The sequence below is a fragment of the Aotus nancymaae genome, unplaced genomic scaffold (genome assembly GCF_030222135.1).
Source record: "Aotus nancymaae isolate 86718 unplaced genomic scaffold, 86718_ANA_hifiasm-v0.15.2.pri h1tg000021l, whole genome shotgun sequence".
NCBI classification, from domain to species: domain Eukaryota; kingdom Metazoa; phylum Chordata; class Mammalia; order Primates; family Aotidae; genus Aotus; species Aotus nancymaae.
In genome coordinates, this window is record NW_026988433.1 from 30,804,247 (window position 1) to 30,820,973 (window position 16,727).

General features: G+C 34.2%; 1 protein-coding gene across 4 annotated transcripts in view; it reads left to right on the plus strand.

The window, feature by feature from the left end:
- WASHC3 (WASH complex subunit 3) overlaps positions 1-16,727 on the plus strand; it is a 105,389-nt gene that overhangs the window by 10,690 nt on the left and 77,972 nt on the right. For 3 of the 4 annotated variants that reach the window (XM_064379916.1, XM_012469227.2, XM_012469230.2), the window contains exons 3-5: positions 3,943-4,008; positions 5,853-5,960; positions 10,415-10,525. In XM_064379916.1, the coding sequence (XP_064235986.1) occupies positions 3,943-4,008; positions 5,853-5,960; positions 10,415-10,525 (285 nt within the window). The remainder of the gene's footprint in view (positions 1-3,942; positions 4,009-5,852; positions 5,961-10,414; positions 10,526-16,727) is intronic. The other variant, XM_012469228.2, reaches the window with a different exon arrangement.

Sequence of the window (16,727 nt, forward strand, 5' to 3'; positions counted from 1 at the left end):
TTGGGCTCAAGTCATCCCTCGGCCTTGGCCTCCCAAGTGCTGGAATTATAGGCATGAACCACTGCACCAGGCCAGAATGTATTTTGATTTAAACTTTTTGTTGTTTTTTTGAGACAGGGTCTCACTTTGTCACCCAGGCTGAAGTGTAGTAGAGTGATCTTAGTTCACTGCAGCCTAGACCTCCTGCCTCAGTGCCCCAAATAGCTGGAACTACAGGTGCATACCACCACACCTGGCTAATTTTTTGTATTTTTTGCAAAGACAGGGTTTCACTATGCTGCCCAGGCTGATCTTGAACTCCTGAGCTCAAGCCGTCTCCCTGCCTCGGCCTCCCAAAGTGCTAGGATTACAGGTGCCCCCGGCCAAACTCAGACTTATGACATGCCTAAACACTGGATTTTTAAATAATTTTTAATATTCTGAAATTTCTTTTTCTAAAATTTTTAAGTACAAGCAAAAGTGCTGAGAATTGTCACATAACCTGAAAGTTTTTTTAGTGCTTATTACCTGCCATTGGACTTAACCTTTAATCAGATAATGTTTTGCTTAAATCCTTATTTGCGCTTATGTCTTTAACAACTGCTAGACTTAAGTATCAGATGCAACCTAATTAAAACCATTGATTGTTTCCTTTTCTGGCTTCTGGGACACATACAACACAGTGGGATATACCAAGAGATCCATTATCTTAAAATACTGTTTCTCTTTTAGAGAAATGGATATATAAGCTAGATATTTTACATCCATGAAAAACCAGTGTTTTATTTTGTTTCCATATTCAACTAGTAACTCCGTATTTCCTTCTTTCTTTTATCCTTTTACTTTGACTTTATAAGATGTACTGCCTTAAAAATAGATCAAGTTTTCAGCTTATCTGACAAATATCAGGTACTTTGTAAATTCCCCTGTTATCCCAAACCATAGCATTTCAAGTTTGTTTTTAGTCTTCATAAAGACGATGGTTAAATGGATAAGAAAGACTGTTACCTTTCCATTTCCTCTAGCTAAAACTTTCAGAGGTGAGGACAGCTACTGTCACTGATTATGTTACTTATGTCATATCCACAGTCATCGATACTATAGAGCAGTGGCTCTCAAGCAGGGGACATATAGCTATGTCTAGAGGTGTTTTTATTGTAATAACTGGGGAGTGCTACGGGCATTTAGTAGACTACTAATCTCTACTGGATAGAGACCAGAGATTCTGCTGCCCATCTCGTAGTGCACAGGATAGTCTTCTGCAAGAAAGAATATTTCACCCATAAATGTCAATATAGCCAGTGTTGAAACACCTGCTTTATAGTGGTCTGGGGATTATATAAGGAAAATGCCACAAGCATAAACATCTTAGAAATGTACTTTAGCAGCCCACAAATGAACCCAGGTATACCTTTTGAACTGACGATGGCTCTGTAAAAGGTATACATTCATTTATGTTATAGCAATAAATACATTGTAACAGACAAAACCACTTATTATACTGAATTATCTTTGAAAAATAGTTCTTTATTTATCATGCCATGGACACTTTGACAGTCTAGTGAAACCAAATCAGTGTTTTCAGGTGGATAAAATAAAATGCATAGGATTACAAAAGAAGCCTGTTATGTACTTTAAAAAATTCAAAACTATGATATGCTGGTAGGTTGTTTATTAAAGCGTCAAATTATAGAATCCTTTAGTATGTCTAATAACCATAATTTTGAAGTATAAAGAAATCTGTAATAATTGTAATGTGATTTTTAAAAATCTATGATTTCTATTGGTGACAGTCATGGATTCTAAAACCACTGTGATTTTTTTTTTTTTTTTTTGACAGAGTCTCACTTGATGCCCAAGCTGGAGTGCAGTGGCATGATGATCTCAGCTCACTGCAACCTCCACCTTTCGGGTTCAAGCGATTCTCCTGCCTCAGCCTCCCAAGTAGCTGGGACCACAGGCGCACACCACCAAACCCAGCTAATTTCTTTATATTTTTAGTAGAGATGGAGTTTCACCATGTTGGCCAGGCTGGTCTCGAATCCCTGACTTCAGGTGATACCTGTCTTGGCCTTCCAAAGTGCTGTGATTACGGGCATGAGCCATTGCACCTGGCCTATGGTGATTTTTTTTTTTTACTACATTTTTTTTTAATGCCAAATTTAAGCTAGAAGTAGATAAAAATAAAGGTAGAATTTTTTCTCTTGTCTTGGTTCATGTACTGTAGTTCAGAACCACTTTGTAAATGATCATCTCAAAATCAGAAGAGCAAAAGGCTTTTCCTCTTGGCACAGAATCATCATAGTGAGAAATGAACTGATCATTTGTTAGCTTTGGATAACAAAAATTCTATGCAACACCCAAGAATTTGCCATTATATCTTAACAATGTAAAATTCTCTCAAAAAAATCTGATGAAATGTATCGCCTCTGGAGTTAGAGGGTTTGAGTTCAGGTTATTTTAATTGTATGAGTCTCAATTTTCTTATCTTTAAAACTGGCATAATAGTTCCTACTTCATAGATTTGGTGTAAGATTTCAAATGATATATTGCATATACAGTGTAGCATATGTACTAAGGTAAATGCTCAAATATTTGCAATATTGATGATTATTGTTTAAAAGTACATATTTATATAGGTATATTAAAGCACAAAAATTTTTAATTCAATTTTTTTGTTTCTTTTTCTATTTCCTTCAATCAAACCATTACATCCATTTTTAAATAAGTTGGAAATTATCATTCACTTTACATATTAATTTGCTGTAGAATTTCTTCTCTAGTGAATTGAGACTGATGAGATTTGCCAAAATTAAATTTCTGTGATTTAAGGAATATACTTATAATTTGGAGAGGGATTCATCCATAATACATGTTATAGACCTGTATTAGTGTTTACTTAAAAGCTTTATGTGAATGAATTCTGAAGTTAAAGGTAGATTTAGCTTTGATACCATGAAAACTAGATCCTAATATTTTATTTATAGATTATCTTGATATCTTTGTGGATATCAAGATGCTAACCTAAAAATAAGTGACCTGTAAAGAAGCACTCTCTACTTTGTGGCCACTTTCAGTTTTTGACCCCTCTAATTGTGGGCAAGTGATAGTTTCACAAGATGATAAAGTTCTACTTAATAGTCAGGATTTTAAAAGTATCCCAGAATACAGTCAGGATGCGTGTATCTGCCAACTGCTCTTGGACTGTGTGACTGAATATAATGTTTAAGATTAGGAGGTTTTAAGTAAATGTTCTTACAGATAATATTTTATGATGTTGCTTTTCTTTGTGTAGGTGTAAATTTACAAGGTATATTGATAATTTAATTATACAGAGTAACAAGCATGATAAGCTCTTCAATCTGGTTTATCTTGCATTTTGGTGGTAGATTTTTTTTTAATACTCTAATTTTTTATCTTGTAACTCTTTCCAAAATGAATTACTCATCTTCCAATTTCATCCCCCTTTTTTTTCAAACTAGGGATGTTTAAATCTGGGACAAATTGTATATGCTTATTCATTTAAGTAATTTATAAAGGCAGACCTTGTTACAGGGTGTCTTTGAATGAAAAAAATTCTTCATTCATCAACAAATAATTATTTAGCCCCTGTTAAGTGACAGGGTATTATTCTGGACACTAAAGGACGGTAGTAAACAAAAGGTTCTGTCCTGGGCTGTTTATATTCTAGTCTCAACAACTGTTTACTGCTCTGATAATGAGTTTGCTAAAGCTGAAAATGTTACTATCTTAAAAGTAAATATAATTTTATAAAATAACTGAGAAGCATTCTAATACAGGTAATAGAAGAGTTCTCATTCCTACTCATGTAAGACCGTACTATATTAAAACATGACAAATATTTAAACCATGGTTTTTCATATTTTCAAATCTGCCCTTAGTATTGTTAACAGTTTATTTTAATCAGTTCTTATTTTTTTGTCTCTAATTTTTCTTTTCCAGAAACTGGCAGACCTTTCACTTCGTATCCAACAAATTGAAACAACTCTCAATATTTTAGATGCAAAGGTTTGTATTTCTGAATAATTTGTAGTATAAACTTTGCTGTACATATACCAGCTTTCTTAATCATACTTAACTTTCATTGCATTTAGGAATGATTCCATTTAACTTCTGTATCTATGAAGTGATACTGGTTGTGTTTTTAATTTTACTACAGTTGCAAAGAAAATGGTGTTCAGTATGAAACATTAATTCAAATGTACACATAGTTTGAGATAGACAAACGCATAATGTGAGTAACATGTTAACAAGTTGAGCGATTATATAGTTCACTTCATTTGATAGAAAATTCCAAAATTATTTTACTAGTTATTTGATAATACAATAATAATTATATAAACCTTTAGATGTCTCAGAGCAAACTTTGGAGACAATATCAGCTGTTTCTGTTTGCAAATACCTTAAGTACTAATGAAGAATACCAGTTTTTCATTAGTGTCAGAAATTGCAAATGATAACTAAGAAAAACAGGACACTGTTTTAGATTGAAAGCTTAAAGATTTTGATAACAGTGATATATATAGTTTGGTTTCATTTTTAATATATTTATGTATTTCACATGGTTTTTTTCTGTTTTTAAAGTTACAGAGACACTAGTGTATTTCATGACTGACTTTTCTGAAATTAATATTTTCGTTGTCCATTTACCAAAAAAAACTAAGAAATATTCAATGAATATTTATTAGGAAGAAAAAAATGGTATCTCTTTTGAATATGACTAGAATATCTAGTTTGCACTTTCTAGGTCTCCTTATGGACTTCAGCACCTGTGTTTCTCTTAGAACATTTCTCTAGTTTGAAAACCTGGCCTTGAACCTGTTTAGATATTCTTTTAGCAGCCATAACCACTTGAAACTATTTGGGCTGTAGCCACTATGCTAAGTATGGTTATCAGTCAACAGTTTTCAATGGGTATTGCTGCTTGAGATCTTATTACCATTGGTTTTTTTAATTATTCTTTATTATGAATATGTGTTTTATTTTCGTGTTTAAGGAATTCTTCCGGAGTTAGAGTCCAAGGCGACACATTAAGTTACCATATGGGGAAGTTAACCTTAGTTATTCCCATAGCCATAGAGTCATCCCCAAAATTAGCCAAACATCTGACAAATATGTGTCATTGATATCGGGATGAACTCAGAAAAGAAGGTTTGCATGGGTCTTCCAGATCTAACCTGAAATGCTTAACTATTTCATGGTGAAATGCTAAACCATTTCAGGTTGAAATGCCAACAATATGCCCATTTTTTTGCATACAAGAAATATTTTAATAACATTCAGTGGTGAGTGTTCAAAGAAAGAAAAAAGAATGAGCTGTGTCATACATTAAAGTGTAAAGACAAGATTTTTGTCATATCCTAGATAATTCAAACTCAAAATTTGCACAAAGCAATTTTTTTCCAAAGTATTATTAATAGAAATATTTTTACAACAACTTTACTAGGTACATTTTCTTATCTCCACTTTACAGGTGAGATAATTGAGGCATAGAGAAATTTATACAAGATCACACAGCTTGTGAGTGGTAGAGCTAAAACTTAAACCTAGACAGTCTGACCCGAAAGACCAGGCTCTCAGTCTTTACACTACGATTGTCTACATTTTGAAAATGATATAAATGACATAGCTTCTTATATAAACTAAATTAAATTTTTGAGAAGTTCTTCAAAAGAATTTATGACTATCTTTCCCCATTAGTTTATGACATGGAGAATTAAAAACAAGATTTTATGAACCTATTTGTATAGACTTAAAACTTAAGACTGCTATTAAAAATAAACCTAGAAATGTATAGTGGTCATCTATGCAGGTTCTATCTTTATAGTTCAATACCAGTTTTCTTTTCTCAGTTGTCATCTATCCCAGGCCTAGATGATGTCACAGTTGAAGTATCTCCTTTAAGTGTCACGAGTGTCACAAATGGAGCACATCCTGAAGCCACTTCAGGGCAACCACAGGTGAGTTCTAAGAAACAAGCAGATGTTCTTTGTTGAGACTGATAGTCTTAAGCAGCAGGTTGGAAGGAAGGAAAATAAAAACATAAAACTTCTAATAGTAAAATTTTAAAGCCTTAACATAGAAAATGATGTTTGGGAAAAACAAATTCGCTGTGTTATTTTGAAGACCTTCCTGATGTTAATACTTTCTTTGCCTATGAAAAAGAAAATCAATCTGTATAAGACTAGGAAAAATCATCAAATAATTATTTTCTTGAAAATAATTAGAAATTTTTCTAAGTTCTTATAAGAAATGTACGTTTAAAATGTTTTATTGTAAAATTTTAAAACATACACAAAAATAGACCTAGATTCACCAGTTATGATTTTGTTATAATTACTTCATCTATTTTTTTGTCACTTGCTGAAATTAATTTCAGACATCATGTCATCTCACTCCTGCATAAGTTTTTGAGCATCTCTGTAAAGTTTTGACATTTCCTTCTGTAACATTTTTCTTACATAAATGCCTTTATCATATACAATATAATTAACAATAATTGGCCAAGTGCAGTGGCTCACGCCTATAATCGCAACACTTTGGGTGGCCAAGGCAGGTGGATCACTTGAGCTCAGGAGTTCAAGATCAGCCTGGGCAACATGGTGAAACCCTATCTCCACTAAAAATACAAAAATTAGCCAGGTGTGGTGGTGCGCACCTGTGGTCCCAGCTACTCAGGAGGCTGAGATGGATCACTTGAGCCAAAAAGTCAGAGGTTGCAGTGAAATGAGATTGCACTACTGCCCTCCAGCCTGGGTGACAGCACAAAACTCTGTCTCAAAAAAAAAAAATCCTGGTATTGTCTAACCCCCTGTTACTCAAGTATACCCCATGGACCAATGGCATGGCCATCACCAGCAGCTTGGTAGAATGAAGCATCTCAGGCTCCACTCCAAAACTGCTGATCAGAATCTACATTTTAACAAGACCCCTAGGTGATCTGTAGGCTCTTGAAATTTGAGAGCTACTGATCTTAGAAATACCAGTTGTCTAAAAAGTGTGTTTTTGAAGTTGATTGATTTGAGTCTGCATCCTAGTAAAACCTATACTTTACATTTGGCTCTTAGATCTTAATGTTCACTTAAACTTCTGTAAAATTTTTTATTACTTTTTATTTCAAAAAAATAAAGATTATTTGTTGTTTGAGAACAGTCTCTAGTGTATCTCAGTGAGGTATTAAAATCTAAAACAAAATAATCATCAAAATGGTGGCCTACCAAAGTAATAATAATAAACAAATAAAACAAATAGACTTGTATAATGGAATTCTGCCTTTATACCTGGAGGTACTTTTCCAGGATATATTTTAGATCATGATGATGTTGACAATGATGATAATAGCTAACACGTAAAGGGTGCTTCCTGTGTACCAGGGCATGCACATTTCTAAGTGCCTTGTGTAAACTTCATTTAATCTTTACAGCAGTCCTATGATATAAGCACTATATTATCTTACTTTATAGATGGGTCAAATGAGGTATATAGAAGTTAAGTAACTTGCCGAAGTTCAAAAAGTAATGTAAAAACTGGAATTTTAACCCAGACAGTCTGGTGCCAAGAGCCCTAGCGCTTACCTGGTACACTACACTGTACTACACTACACTACACTACACTACACTACACTACACTGTTTCCACTACCTGTGTTCAATTTATTAAACATACTTATGATGTGTGGTATGAGGCCCTGTGGAAAGAGCCATATGTTTAGAATATCATATGTATTTGGGTAATAAATTAGATGATCATTTACTTAATTAGATGTTATAAAATTCAGCATCTATTTATTTAATAAAGCAAATTTTGGCTGGGCGCGATGGCTCATGCCTGTAATCCCAGCACTTTGGGAGGCTGAGGCAGACAGATCAAGAGTTGAAACCATCCTGGCCAACATAGTGAAACCCCGTCTCTACTAAAAATACAAAAATTAGCTGGATGTGGTGGCACGCACCTGTAGTCCCAGCTACCCGGGAGGCTGAGGCAGGAGAATTGCTTGAACCCAGGAGGCAGAGGTTGCAGTGAGTCAAGATTGCACCACTGCACTCAGCCTGGTGACAAAGCACGACTCCATCTCAAAAAAAAAGAAAAACTATATATATGTGTGCGTGTGTGTATATGTATATATACATATATATGTATATGCATATATATGTGTGTATATGTATGTATACATATATATATGTATAGCAAATTTCATTATCATGGCCACTCAAATATATAAAATGTGCAAGAGAATATCCAGATGTTGTAGAGGAGTTTAACTTTACATTATCTCAATTAAATATGACTATCCTCTTTCTAAAACAAAGCATCTATAAAGAATGTTAAGAAAATATTTCTGCTCTACCTAGTAGTTACGTGGTAGACAGTGTTGTCAAATATTTTTATAAAAATTTTAAGTATACCTGTCTAACTTTGATTATTAATTTTTCCAGGTGCTATTATGAATGCCATCTATAATATGTACTTTAAAATTTTTATTCAGTTGTGTTGGTCCTCACATGTTTAATGTCCCAAAATAGTTGATTACCACTAATCACAGATGAATTTCTTAATGTGCTTTGGAAATTAAGAATAACCTGATATATCTCTGGCAGCTTTATTTAAAAATTGTACATGTGTTTATTTAGAGGGTTTATGAAGTTCTGTTGGCTTCCAAAGTTTGAAATATTGTGATAAAGTTGTATGTTGATTAGCTTAATAAAATAACTGCTCAGCATGTTCTTAATATTCAAATCAACTTCTCATTTCTTCATTATTATTAAATGGTATATTTTATATTTTATACAAAATATTTTGAAATGGGCTTAAGTGTTGCTTAATGCAGAGTTTTCATTGACATTCTAGTCAACTCAATTATCAGATAAAGGAGAATAATGCACTTTTTAAAAAAATTATCACTCTTTCTAATCTATACATGAGTCAGAGACGCAAGCTTTGTATACTGATTTTTCGGCAAATTTAATTTCATGGTTCCGATTTTATCATTATTCACAATAGAATATCCAGTTGTGGAGATTGAGATTGATTTGAGAATAAATGAAGGACAGTTGAGAGATATGATAGAGGATTGAATGGGTCATTCAAATAGCAAAGATATAATATATTTCATAATTAAACCTTGTTGAGGTCTTTGTTATTACACAAAAGTTAACAATTGAGAGCTGATATCTGGCCAGGATATAGTTCTCATTTGCACAATTTTGCTATTATATGAGTTTAATTTCCATAAATTTTTTAAAAACATACTTGGATATTATTTTAATTTTTTATTTAACAGTGTTTTGAAAGTTTTGTATTTATGTATATTATAGAGGAATATATGTATACTCACTTTTGTAACACTTAGCAATATCATGTAACAGAAGAAACCTAAAGAATTTTTGGGTGTTTTATTTGCTTTGGAGTTTTTGACAGATTTAATTTATATTTGAATTATCTGAGGAAAAGCTTCAATATGTAATTCACATTCATATTCTAAAGACTATGAAGGTAGAAAGATATTGAGTTTTCTATATTTCAGCATAGACAATAGACATAAAATTGATTTCTGCTAAGGTAATTCTTCTTAATGCTTATATACAGCTAATGAGAGAGATTCACAAAATTAAGCTTTTTCTAAATGTTTGGTTTGATAGAAAAATAAGTACTGTATACAGGCAGTTCTAGTTTTGCACTTAAGCAAGGATATGGATCTGATATGCACAAGTTTCATTAACATGGTACCAAGTATATATACTGCCTGTATAATAACAGCATTTTTGTCTAAAAAGACCACTCCCCAGTATTCTTTACTGTAAGTCATATTTAGTAATTCATCTCAACCACTCTGTAGACAATGTTACCATTAATAGTTCCATCAATAGCTGAAATGTATAAAACCAGATAATTTTGTTCTACAAATTCTCTAAAAATTGCTTTCTAAAAAGTTAGAAGAGCCATGTCCACTTAGAATAAAATGATTTAATAAATAAAGGGCTCAATTAGGTGGATGATAGATACCTAGGAAATCAATTCATCATTATCTCAGTAAACTTATTAATTTGTAAACAGTTCATAAGTTTCATTAGCTTTATTAAAAGTTTTGTTAAAATAGTATAACCACCTATAATTCATGCTTTGTGTCAGCACGCTGAGGACAAGTAAAGCAGAATTTTAATTTTATTGCATGAATATACTTGCATTTTAAGGAACCAATATAGTGTTGAAGTGTAACCTCCTATGAAGCGATATTTAAATATTTGTAGATATTTGGAAACATATCTCATAATTAAATTATTGGTATTTAAATTTGGGGATATGATTTTTTCTGCCATTTATTGCCTTAGAATTATGGAAAGAAACATCCCTTTTAAGTAACATGATGGACCCCTTTTGTGAATTGTCTAAAGATTTACACAAAATACTCTCTACAGCAGAACAGTACACAAGACTCTGGACTACAGGAAAGTGAAGTATCAGCAGAAAATATCTTAACTGTAGCCAAGGATCCAAGATATGCCAGATATCTCAAAATGGTTCAAGTGGTAAGCTATTGGTCTGTCTTCTTTGTGCAGCAGCCTCATTTGAAATTCTTAACCTTGAAAGTTTTACTGTTATTTTTTCAATCTGAGAAAACTGCTAAACCAAGTTTTCTATTCTCTTACTTCTTTTCTATTTTAATTAATACTCTGATTTAAAAAAAATCAGAAGTCAAATCTTGATAATCAGAATTGATCCCACATTTCAAATTAACATAGTTTAATTTAGATTTATGTAAATTTTTTTGCTTTACACAAAGTTATCAATGCAAATGTTAGATACAGAAAGTAATGAAAGTAGACTGTTCATTTGGTAAATCATTTGACTCTAGCTTAATCCCCATACACTAGCACAAATAATAATTTTAAAACACTTTTTTATGTTCATCTATCAGTGATCTCTTGGCCATGTAAGGTAATGCTTTTAATATTATATGACTTCAGAATTCATATTTTTCATAACAAATCATAACATGATATGGTACCAAAAATATCTGCAGTTGTCTCTGATAGCAGAAGTTAACATTTTTTTATTCCTTTAGAAACTATTTCAGTAGTTGAAGGAGGTAGTTGTCCATCATTTTTCTGTTAATCAAGTAAGTAAGGCCATGTACGGTGACACACACCTGTAATCCCAGCACTTTGGGAGGCTGAAGTGAGAGGATCACGTGAAAACAGGGGTTTGAGATCAGCCTGACCAACAAAGCAAGACCCTGCCTCTACATTTAAAAAAAAAAAAGTTAACTCTGTATGATGGTGTGTACCTGGTAGTCCCAACTACTCAAGAGGCTGAAGTGGGAGAATTGCTTGAGCCCAGGAGTTCAAGGATGCAGTGGCTGACCTTACTGATTATTCCACTGTACTTTGGTATAGGTGACAGAGACCCTGTCTCAAAAAAAAAAAAAAGTTTTTGTAAAATTATATTATCAAGCAAAAGAAGCATAATGCTAATACTAAAGGACAGTTTTGCTTTGCTGTCCATGGAATAGTTTATCACCTAGTAAGTTAAAAGCAAATTCTGACAATCAGAAAGAGTAGATTGGCTCTTTTGGAAGCTGCAGTGGTGAAAGTGGTTAAGAAAGTACATTTACTTTCTCTAGCTATCAGAAGTGGATTTTTCACTTTCACGATTCCTTTTTCTTCTGAAGCCTAGAGCTCAGGGTATTGATGGTCAATTTAGAAAAAAATAAACAAGACTTCGGGGTGAAAATACATGAAGTTTTTAAATTAATAAGAATAAAGCAGACCAGGCGCAGTGGCTCACGCCTGATAATCCCAGTACTTTGGGAGGCCGAGGCAGGTGGATTACAAGGTTAGAAGTTAAAGACCAGCCTGGCCAACATGGTGAAACCCTGTCTCTACTAAAAATGCAAAAATTAGCCAGGCACAGTGTCAGGCGCCTGTAATCCCAGCTACTCGGGACGCTGAGGCAGAAGAATTGCTTGAACCCAGGTGGCAGAGGTTGTAGTGAGCTGAGATCAGGCCACTGCACTCTAGCCTAGGCAATAGAGTGAGACTCCGTCTCAAAAGAAAAAAAAAAAAAAAGAATAAAGCAAAGCCAGTTTAACTGTGAATCATATTGGACACATTTTTAAAGCTAAAACTCAGGAAAGCCTAAGCTTAAAAGATAGACTTGTTAAAAAAAAAAAAAAAAAGTACTATGGGGCTAGGCATGGTGGCTCACACCTGTAATCCTAGCACTTTGGGAGGTGAAGGTGGGCAGATCACCTGAGGTCTGGAGTTCGAGACTAACCTGACCAACATGGAGAAACCCCATCTGCCTACTAAAAATACAAAATTAGCCTGGAATGGTGGCACATGCCTGTAATCCCAGCTACTCAGGAGGCTGACGCAGGAGAATTGCTTGAACCCGGGAGGCAGAGGTTGTGGTGAGCCAGGATTGCACCATTACACTCCAGCCTGAGCAGGCAACAAGAGCAAAACTCCATCTCAAAAACAAACAAACAAACAAATGAAAAAACACTCTGTTTCACTCTTTAAACAAAAGGGAGACGCTTCAAAATGACTCTGAAAGATTTTTATTTTCACCCCTCCTTGCCAAACCTATATAAAATAAGAAATAGGAACATCTACTAGATAATACTCCATAAAACTGCCCTGAAATCTTTTATGAAGACTGCATCTTAGAATAGTTGTTAAATTCTTGATAAATTGCCTTCGATTTTACAAGAACTTCAAAAACTGTTTTTCAGTATAAATTCGCCAACTGTTTATTCCACAAATATTTATCAAACACTTACTTTAAACTACTGTATTAGGTATTGTCTAGATTTATTTAGCCAGCTAAGGTTTCCAGATATCACTTGCAATTTTTATTTTTGTTATTAATTATGTTAATAATTAAAACAAGTTCCATTGCTTTTCAGTCATATATATATATAAAAAATAAATGACTCTTTAAATATTTACTTTTTTAATCATATGTCTATCGCCTCAGTAGGAATAAGCCAAGATCCTTCACAGCTCCATGAAATCCTATACAGTTTAGCTCTCCTGTTACCTTTATAATCTCATATCTTCACTTACTCTTCTCCAGCTCTACTGGCCTCCTTTATGTCCCTTGAATAAATATATTGGCAGTCTCCTGTCTCAGGGCCTTCGCTTCAGCTATTCTCTCTGCCTGAAACACTTTTCCCCAGATATCTGCATTGTTTGCTCCCTCACTTCCTTCAAATCTGTATTCAAAAATACTACCTTCTAAGTACGGCCTTCCTTGGCCACGCTATTTTAAATTGCAGTGTCCTCTTACCCAATTCCCTTTACCCCTTCTCTGCTATATTTTTCTTCTTATCAACTTCTAGCATTCTACATGTTTTATGTATTTACTCTCTCTCTTCTCTACAAGATTATAAACTCCACAAGGCAGGGAATTTTTTCATGTACTACACTATTCTTCATTCCTTTAACAGTACCTTGTCTGTAGTTCTGTAAATGAAAATGCTTATAATTTGTCTATACCATTTCACCTTCTGATAGGTTTAGGTGATAGATTTCTTTTTCACACTAGCTCAGTGGTTTTCAAAATGAGAAACTTCCAAGATGTAAGTTCCTGGGCCCTCTCTTAGAAAAGTAGAATCTCTAGAGTTAGTACTTGGTACATAGAGCATGTGTGTTTTGAAAAAATACTTCTGATGAAGAACTGCTTAAAAATATTTTAAACTTGGCTCACGCCTGTAATCCCAGCACTTTGGGAGGCCAAGGCGGGTGGATCACGAGGTCAAGAGATCGAGACCATCCTGGTCAACATGGTGAAACCCCGTCTCTACTAAATATACAAAAAATTAGCTGGGCACAGTGGCGCGTGCCTGTAATCCCAGCTACTCAGGAGGCTGAGGCAGGAGAATTGCCTGAACCCAGGAGGCAGAGGTTGCGGTGAGCCGAGATCGCGCCATTGCACTCCAGCCTGGGTAACAAGAGCGAAACTCCATCTCAAAAAAAATATATATATATTTTAAACTATATATTAACATAATTTAATTTTTTTAATTTAAAAACATTTAAGAAAATAAACAATTGTTTTATTTTTAAAAAGCCTTAACTTTCTAGCTGTACTTGGTACTTAACTCCAGCCCATCCTTTTTTGCTTGATGTCACTGATTATGATTAGGGGTTAAATTTCTTCTGCCTCAGACTTTTTGTTATTTAAGACAAATTTTTCTGTTTTTAGCCTTTGTCTCATTTTTGCCTTTGGTAAGGGTATATCTATTTCCTAAGCATTTTCAGGGTTCTGGAAGTGCAGCTTCTTCCTGGCATCTCCTTCAGACACATGGACTTTGACCTTCTTTTGCTCTGCTAAGTCATCAATCATTCTTCTACCTGCTCTTAATTTTTATGTAATTGGTTCACATATGCCTCTTAGTCATTAAAGCTGGAGGTCATATTGTGTTTCTAATTGTTAAGGGGTAATTTTCAAGAAGAAAGTGGGGAGCAACATCAGACTGCCATCATAATACTAGAAGTCCATCCAACTTTAATTTAATATTATTGTTTTTAGTTTTTTGTGCCAACTGACATCCCAGAACCTTATTACCCAACTTTTATTTCCTGTTGCTCCTTGTCCTAAATTCCACTTTTTTTTCTTTGAGATGGAGTCTTATGCTTGTTTCCTAGGCTGGAGTGCAGTGACGTGATCTCGGCTCACTGCAACCTCTGCCTCCTGGGTTCAAGCCATTCTCCTGCCTCAGCCTCCTGAGTAGCTGGGATTACAGGCGCCTGCCACCGTGCCTGACTAATTTTTGTACTTTTAGTAGAAATGGGGTTTTGCTATGTTGGCCAGGCTGGTCTCGAACTCCTGACTTCAGATGATCCACCTGCCTCGGCCTCCCAGAGTGCTGGAATTACAGGCGTGAGCCATTGCGTCAGGCCCTGAATTCCATTCTTTAATCAGACAGAACCACAAACCTTTCCCTATGTAAGTTCTATGCTTTTCCTTCTCTGAATCTAGATTCTCCTTCTCTTTATTGTCACATGTCCAAATTCTATTATCTAACATGTTTCTATGACTGTGTCCACTAAATCATCCCAGATTCTAACCCACCAACACATAAAGCTAGAAGTAATAGCTCCTTTTGTTGACCCATCTAATAAATTTACTGGTATTCTTTCTGGAATTTGTCACTTAATACCTTGTTTTATGATTATCTGTACATATTTTTATATCTCCAGTTGAAAATGGAACCATGAGAGGAAGAATGGCGTCTTGATTAATCTGCATATTCATTTTAACAGCTTACCCATAAAGGTGCTCAATCCATATTCGTTAAAGGACTATATATGTAATCACACATATTGTCTCTCCTTCCTAGCTTTGTGCTACCTGGATATGTATAAATATGTTCTGATTTCTTCAAGTTATCAATTTAAAATGTTTTCAGGACCAAAACAAGAATAGACCCAATAGAGGTCCTCCTCAAGGTTGACATGAATCTACCAATCATTATTTTTTGGATTATGATTATTGAACAATCTATAAATTCACTCTTTCTTCTGTTTTCTAAGCATATCATGAGTGACTGTCAAAATTTCCAAAAACAGATGTAGGCAACACGTTTGATAATGCCCAGGAATTTTCTTTCCTTCATGTAATCACTACCAGAATTCCTGCCCCTTCTTGATTATCATTTATTTTGGCCTTTGTGTTCAAACTTAGGCACAAATAGTTGCGTGTTTGCTTCATTGCCCCCTTTATCTATTGAGGAATTAAATTTTCAGCAGGGCAAGTTACGAATTTATCAGATATTCTAATATAGGCAAAATTAAGCTACTAGTATGTGTAGATGGATAATATTCCCCATCGTGTCTGTATCTTTCTGCTCTTTTACAGTGTTTTAAGAAAGCCTTATCTAAATCTTCCATCTGGCAGGGTAGCAAAAAAGTATGCTCCGTCTGATAAAATTCTTGCCTACTTTTAGCCTCACATAGGAGTTTCTTTATCCCTTGTTCAAGAATTTCTATGTATGTGTATATATTTTGATTTATGGTAATTGTCCTCTTTCTGCTGGGAAACATTGTAAGACATTTCTTTCAAATGCCAGTTCTCATACACAAGTTTCTTCCCATTAAGTGTTAACTTATTTATTTTGAAATTTCAGATTTGCTCTATTTACATACACACAGACACACACATACATACTTTTTTTTTTAGGCTATTGGCTTTGTTTACTGTTTACATTTTCCTCCTAACAATTTCCTGGCAGTTCTTCCACTGTTTTTTCCCTATTATATTGTTGTTATTCGTAAGTCTAGTCTTACAATTTTAATTGAGGATTTTTAAATCTTTTGATTTCAGTGTAAAGCTTCTTGAACATACCTGTGGGTATTGCTTATGTTTTGGGAACATAATCCGTTGGTTCTTCCAAACCACTTAGCACTTTTCCAAGAGTACAATCATTCTAATGTCATAAGTTATCACCTAAAATATTATTCTTCAGCAGTATCTGCATAGCTAGTTGTGTTTCCTATATCCATTCCTTTACAAAACTATAACTTTTAACTAGAAGAACAGATGACAGTACCACTCTGCTTTAGAAAATGCCTCATAGAAGTGGAGTGAAGAACAACCGTTAGAGGCCTATTACAATTTGTACCATTGAACCATTCATTTTCTGTCATAGACATGGAAAGAATACAGATGGCTTTGTATCGCTATACCTCAGGATGGTGATATGCCTTTCTATTTTCTGTGTTT